The sequence below is a fragment of the Zingiber officinale genome, chromosome 11A (genome assembly GCF_018446385.1).
Source record: "Zingiber officinale cultivar Zhangliang chromosome 11A, Zo_v1.1, whole genome shotgun sequence".
Classification (NCBI taxonomy): domain Eukaryota; kingdom Viridiplantae; phylum Streptophyta; class Magnoliopsida; order Zingiberales; family Zingiberaceae; genus Zingiber; species Zingiber officinale.
Window position 1 is genome coordinate 84,888,995 of NC_056006.1, and position 7,006 is coordinate 84,896,000.

The 7,006-nt window shown below is 35.7% G+C and overlaps 1 protein-coding gene across 3 annotated transcripts; it reads left to right on the top strand.

Moving 5' to 3' along the window:
• Positions 1 to 283: 283 nt before the first annotated feature.
• LOC122032241 (5'-deoxynucleotidase HDDC2-like) lies at positions 284 to 5,596 on the top strand. 3 transcript variants are annotated; one of them, XR_006126004.1, is made up of 8 exons: positions 284 to 624; positions 1,761 to 1,885; positions 2,635 to 2,672; positions 2,962 to 3,072; positions 3,150 to 3,229; positions 4,165 to 4,206; positions 5,023 to 5,064; positions 5,156 to 5,200. XR_006126004.1 is itself a non-coding variant. In XM_042591513.1 (8 exons), the coding sequence occupies exons 1-8, from the start codon at positions 364 to 366 to the stop codon at positions 5,236 to 5,238; spliced, it is 777 nt and encodes a 258-aa protein (XP_042447447.1). In that variant the 5' UTR covers positions 286 to 363; the 3' UTR covers positions 5,239 to 5,596. The 3 variants fall into 3 exon arrangements, 2 of the variants coding, with proteins under 2 accessions (XP_042447449.1, XP_042447447.1); XM_042591513.1 differs by having other exon boundaries at positions 286 to 624; positions 4,170 to 4,206; positions 5,156 to 5,596; XM_042591515.1 differs by lacking the exon at positions 5,156 to 5,200 and having other exon boundaries at positions 5,023 to 5,065.
• Positions 5,597 to 7,006: the final 1,410 nt, after the last annotated feature.

Consider the following 7,006-nt stretch of genomic DNA (forward strand, 5'->3'; position numbering starts at 1 on the left):
CCAACATTCACCATAGATTTCACTAATTCAAGTGCGGTTCCTTCGTTTAGACACTGACCTTTAAGATATTCATCCAATTTAAAATCAATTTATGTTGTTTCCATTGTAACATGCGAAGTAATGGTAGTTAAATTTTCTTCAAAATTTGACCCATTTCATTTTAATTCTAATGAATCTTAGGGGCATTTTTCAAAAAGTCTTGGAAACATTGGTGGGCATTTTAAAAATTACTGCATTTTTGGGGGGTAAATTCGAGATGTGGTAATAATCCCAAATGGTAGAATTTACACGACACTGTTTCCGTCCCTTCCACAGTTGCGCCAAGCTTCTCGGCTCCATCTCTCCCCGCCTTAGTCGACGCGGATGGCTGTGCGATCGCCGGTGCCCTTCCGCATCCCTCCATGCAGCCGCCCCTTCCTTCGGTTCGGTGCTTCCAGGTCGCACACGCTTCGATTTCTCGAGCCCTCGAAGCAGTCCCTCCCATCCAGACTTCTCATCGCCGCCCGTGCCACCGTCTTTCCGGGAGGCTCTAGTTTGGATTTCAACGGAGATCCCCCGAGCTCGGCTTCCCCTGCGGCGGCCTCCTCGATTATTGACTTCCTTACCCTCTGCCACCGACTTAAGGTCGGTATTAACGATTTCTCTGTGTGAACGTCTGCCTCTTGACTCTTGAATCGCAATTTAGTGTTTTTCATGCGTCGTTGATTATTTCTTTTACTAATTGCATTTTAATTTGGGATCCTTCAGAATGTTTTACGGTTTGGATCCTTGAGGCATGGTTTTAAGCCCTTTATGGATCACACTCAAACAATTGGGAGATGCGCTTGGTATATTATCGTTATTGGAAGTTAAAATCGGAATAAAGTACCGGAATTTTTAAGGGAAGGAAAAATGAACGAGCGACATATCCTTTCTATTGGGGAACTTGTTCTCAGAAAGTTCGAACTTGTGGCATTTGGGAATGACACTTTTTCTCGAAGGAATCAGCTTTAGTATAAAGGTTGAGTTTTGGGCTATGAGCTTCCCTATTAAAACAGACTGACAAAATTCCAGTTGAATCGTTGCCAACCTCACTTTGCTTCATATTCTACCTTTTCCCGTCTTTTTGAGGGTGCATACCTATAAGTGCTCCTATTCTCCTCAACTTGGTGTTGCATCAAAATTTTATGTTTGATAAATCTTTGACCTTCCGGACAAAAATGAACAAGTTGAGGTGATTTTTAAGAAGAAGATTTCTGTTGTGTATGTGTTACAATATTTAGGCTATCGAATGAATAATTTGTTCTTTTATAAATACATTCCATGAGTAAGGATAACAAACCTTGTGGCAAACTATCTTTCTGAACAAGCATACATTTTGGGAATATGGCTGAAAGAGTTTGAGAATTCGGAGACATTTTTCATTCTCATAAACTATAGTTGACAAGTGGATTGCAAATGTACAATTCTTCAAAAGTAGTACAACTATAAGCCATTTATCATAACTATTTGTGTTGTCCACATCAGTTTTATTTAGTCATTAAGCATGTGGCTGAGATCCACGTTATTGAGGATTGATACTTGCCTGTCCATCTATTCTTGAATCCAACATCAGCGATCGATAATCAGCTCTATGGTTTTGAATTATAGAGTTTGTTCTTTCATAAGTGTTTAAGCACATCAGATTTGCTAGTTGTGCTCCATAATTTGACACAGAATAATTAATTTTGATGGCTAATTTCAGTATGTGACTTCTTACTAATTTCTTCCATTTTTTACAGACTACAAAAAGAAAAGGATGGATCAAACATGGTATTGATCACCCAGAGTCTATTGCTGATCACATGTATCGGATGGCATTAATGTCATTAGTTGCTGGTGAAATCCCTGGTGTTGATCGGGAGAGGTTGAACACAATTCTCTGAACTGCTTCTTTATGATATGTTTAATATTCCGTTTTAGAAAAAGTTAGTCCTAGTTCCACTTAGTTGTCTTCCCTGGTAAACTAAAGATAAGTCACCATTAAAGCTTGTATGCAAACAAACAGTAAATTGAATAAAAAAATGTTGTTGATTACTATTTAACATAGAGATTAGTTGCTGGTTTTGGTAGCATGTCTCTATTGTTTTCTCCTCGAAAAATAGAGTAACTTGCCAAATACCAATAGATATCTGATGTGGTTTGCAATGCCCCCTCTTGGCTTGAAGATAAACAGGGCCACGGTCCATTTATTTTGTTTCCTATTTGACCAAATAGCTAAGGTCAAAGTATAGAAGTGTGCGAGGAAAGGAAAGTGGGGAGATCCTAACACCCTCCTCTCATAATTTCACTCATTTACCCTTTCCTCTTGGTGTGCAATTTGTGCTCTTGTTGCCAAATTTCTGCTTGAATGTATAATAAAATCAAGGGTTAGTTGGCAATATCTTAGAAGAGTAGACTGGTAAGTAGCTAAGAGTAACTTGTGACCCATTTGATAAGTTGTAGCAACCTTTTATATGTTCAGAGGTTATGAAATCATAAAAAAAAAGTGACATCAGAAGTTAACTAGTGAATCATTAGTTATTTATTATCTCTATTTCTACTCCTATTTACTCAAAGTTTTTTTTTTTACAATTCTCTGGTTGTAACTATCTTAATCTATCTTATTTTTAATAGGTGCATTAAGATTGCAATAGTTCACGATATTGCAGAAGGTAACTGACACTGTCTTTCTTTTTGTTTATTCATTTTTTTTTGGTTTGATGAACTCTCTAGATATGTTGGTATTCAATATCTTCCTAGTGCTTATCTTTTGACCACAATCCAAGTGTTTGTTGTTGCTTGTTATTATATTGTGATTTGTGAATTTTTCTATTTCAGGTTTGATGAACTCCCTAGATATGTTGGTATTCAATATCTTCTTAGTGCTTATCTTTTGACCACAATCCAAGTGTTTGTTGTTGCTTGTTATTATATTGTGATTTGTGAATTTTTCTATTTCAGCTATTGTTGGTGATATCACACCTTCAGATGGCATTCCAAAGGCAGAAAAGAGTAGACGTGAACAAGAAGCTTTGGATGAAATGTGCAGAATTCTCGGTGGAGGATTAATGGGTATGGAGTAATTTAAAACACCATTGTTTTCTTATGTTAACTCTCACTCTTTGATTGTCTTCTGATGTTTTTTTCAGCTGATGAAATTCAGGAACTTTGGCAGGAGTATGAGAATAATTCTTCTACTGAAGCTAGTCTTGTGAAGGATTTTGACAAAGTATGCTTACCTCATCTCTTCAGCATTTACACCATTGCTTTAACTTATGGCTAATGTGGTTGAAGTACAAGAATAATCCTAAACTATGTTTCCATTTCATTTGTACATAGTGTGTTTTGTTTTCAGTGTCATCAAACTTCATGCTTGCTTCATTTTAGTCATTTCATCAGATTTATTTGATGGCAAAGCTATAAGGGTTTAAATGCTGTTACGGATGTCTTTTTGCAATAGGACTCCATGGATTTCTTCCCATCTAACAGCTTTTTTTTTTTTCCTAATATCATTATATAAACAATGGTTTCTATTTCATATATGTACCCAAATTTTTTTATTTATGTTTTATTAGAATGCACTACCTTTTGTCATGTTTCAATAAGGTTTATTTTTTATTATGATCCACTGAATTACTAATGGAAAACAGAAAGGAAAGTTTAAGGAAGACATTGATAAAGATAAATTCTATGTACCAAAATGAACAGTGGTCATTGTTCAAGGAGTTTCTGTAATTTCCAATGTCTAATGCTGTTACCTTTGTGAACCATTCACCTGTACGAAAAGAATCTTTTTCTGCATCTTCTGTTCCTATTTACATTTGTTGTTTTTTTTTTAATTATAAGCTTGAAATGTCATAAACTGCCAAAAATTTCTTTTGGTGCGTAATTATTTTGTTTAAGGACAAATTGATCACAACTTCCTCTCCAAGAATCATTGCTCACTGTACTTCTGAAGATTCTCTTGGATATTCAAGCAAAATAGAAGATTCCCTTAAACTCTTCTTGTCATAGAAGTAATGGAAAAAAGTAATGAAATATGAACATGTGTGTTATTCTTTCTAATTGGATCAGTCATATGGCCTAGGAATATTCTTACAGACAAGCATATCGTGGATTTTTGTACTATCTGTTTGTTTGTGTTTCATTTTAGAATTTTTTTAGTGCAGGTAGAAATGATTCTTCAGGCTTTGGAATATGAAACAGGTAAAATTTTATCATTTCATTTTCTATGTACAATAACAAACCATGTTAGAGTTTGGGTCGGTAGCATGAAATCTGTATCCCTGTATTGACTCTATCATGCAATGTTATACGAGCATGTCACTAAATGCTCATCTTCTATGGATTGGCATTATTGATGTGAGAATGCTTGTAACCAAAATATATAAAATGCAAACCCATGTTAGTTATATTACTTCATATTTGTATATATTCATCAACACTATGCTCAGATATTCATGCCATTTGCATTTAACCAAGAACCTGCTATTAATTTCACATGCTAGAGTTGTCTTTTGATTTTTTTCCCTCACAAGGCCTTATAGAAGTATGTACTTGACCTGTTTTGGGAAGTCGAAACACTCCTTAACTCACTGACCTTAGACTTCGACATTTTTGACATCTTGTTTGAATTTGTTGGTGAGTACTAATGCAACATATAATAACAACAAAATGGAAGTGTGTCGAGAAATGAGCATTTTGTTAAACCTGTTATTCCTCGTTTTCTTTAGATGTCACAACCCAGATTTTAAATCGGTGTTTGTCCCCAACAAATCAAAATCTGCTAACTAACCAAATATCTTCATATTGGTTTTTGGATGATTCTGCCACTTGGCTTAGAATATGATTAAAGTAACCAGTATTCCGACTAGACCTACCCTAGCCCTTGCTATATCAAAGTTTAGCAGGTGATCAAATCCTCCTTTTTTTTCTTTTGCCCATGGCAGATAGACATCATGTTACTATATTCCTTATTTGCAACTGAGCTATGTTCTCCTTAATAATCTAACATTCTCGCAGAACATGGGAAGATCTTGGACGAGTTCTTTATTTCAACTGCAGGTAATAGACGAGTAGACGTTATTTGTAACTTGAATCCTGCTTCAAGTAATCAACCTGACAATTGGATCTTTTTTCTTCTTTGAATTGGCAGGAAAATTTCAGACTGATGTTGGGAAGAGTTGGGCTGCTGAGGTGGTATCGAGAAGAACCAAGAGACTACATGATCTAGCTTAACGAACCGAGTTGGCTAAAACATGGAGATCGATTTGTATTTCGGAACATTGTCAAACAATAAGAGTGCTTGACCCATTGAAGCCTTCCTTCCTAAGCGTCCTAAAACAGATGTTGCTGAACTGATGAGAAAAAGAATCAGTTCATATACCGAATAGTCAACGGAAGCAACTTTCATTTAACTTTGTGGGGCTTTTACTTGAATCAGTAGGGTAAAAGCTTTTAGGTCTGCATGTGTTTCGAATAGGTGCTGACGAATCAATTTTTTTTTTTTTTTTTACATTCAAGACTCTGCAAATGGAACATTGACCAGTGTTTGAATAATCATTATCTTTTAATTGGGACAATTTATCTATAAAAATATTTTAGAGGAATTTTAAAAGGAAAATAGATTGTTGTATGGAAGGATGCATGAATTACCTGCCGGATCTTAGGATCCTACCATCCAGAATCACTATCACTAAAGATCGGTTTTGTGGTGGAATCGTATGGTATCGATGGAATCGACACGGCCTTACGTTACAAAGATTTGGATGTGGTACTGGAACTAAGCGTCCTAATTGACGACTCAACGGGTAGTGAACGGAGGGGACATAAGGAGGTGATGTTGGCGCCTTGCGGAGAGGGATGAAGAGGGGAAGACGTTGATTGGTGACTAGCAGCGGTGAAGACATGGATGTGCAAGCGCGTGAGTGAGGCCACAAGAGGAGTAGCAGCGGTGGCGGCGTGCACTCGAACGAAGAGGGGAAGGCATCGACCAGAGGTCAGCAACGACGACAACATGGATGCATGAGCGCGCAGGTGAGGCCGTGAGGAGAGTAGGTGCGAGTGAGAGGAGAGCCTAAGTCTCTGTTTGGATGAGGTGAGGTAAGGTTCATTAATGGAAGGGGATGGAAGGGGAAGGGAGGGAAAGGAAGGGAAAGTAATATATTTATCTTGTCCTTGTTTGGAAGGGAGGGAAAGTTTATGTGAGAGGAAAAGGATGGAATGAAGGTTAAATATATAAATTTATAAAATATCCTCTTATTTTTTTAATAAATCTGTATGTGAAAAAATAAATAAGGATATAATTGTAATAATTTCTCCTTACCCTTCCTTACACCCCAATTTGGGGTGTAAGGAATTTCTCTTATTCCCGAGCATGCAAGGGGAAGCTTTACCCTTCTCTCACCTTCCCCTTCATAACTCACTCTCTCCCAAACAAGGGTAAAAATTCATTTTACCCATGTTTACCTTTCCCTCCCCTTTACTCACCTTCTCCCAAACAGAGGGTAAGTCTCGCACATGTGAGAGGATAGGACATCACACACATGATTTTTAATATATGGTTAAATTTTAATTGAAACTTTCAATCAACTCCTAATTTAAATAAGATAGTTTAAAATAGACTTTTTTAATTATCTTTTATATATATATATATAAATTTATTTTAAATTTTAAAAATTATAAATAAATTTTATTTATTTATTATAGATTTTCAATCTATTATTTCTATTATTAATTTAATTTAATTTAATTTAATTTATTCTAAAGAGAATTTAATCCAATATCAAATTTATCTAGTATTCTATTAAATGTTAAATTAAATTTTAAAGATTTTTAATAAGATAATATGATCCTATAATCTGATCCAAATCAATCTAATTCTGTCATACCCTTAACGTCTGATTTCATTTTGTCTTTTTCCCTTTTTTTTTGTTGCCTTCTAATCCATTGGACGAGTTTCTTCTTCGTTGAGGTCTACATGTAGATTCACATCTTGATTAGATGA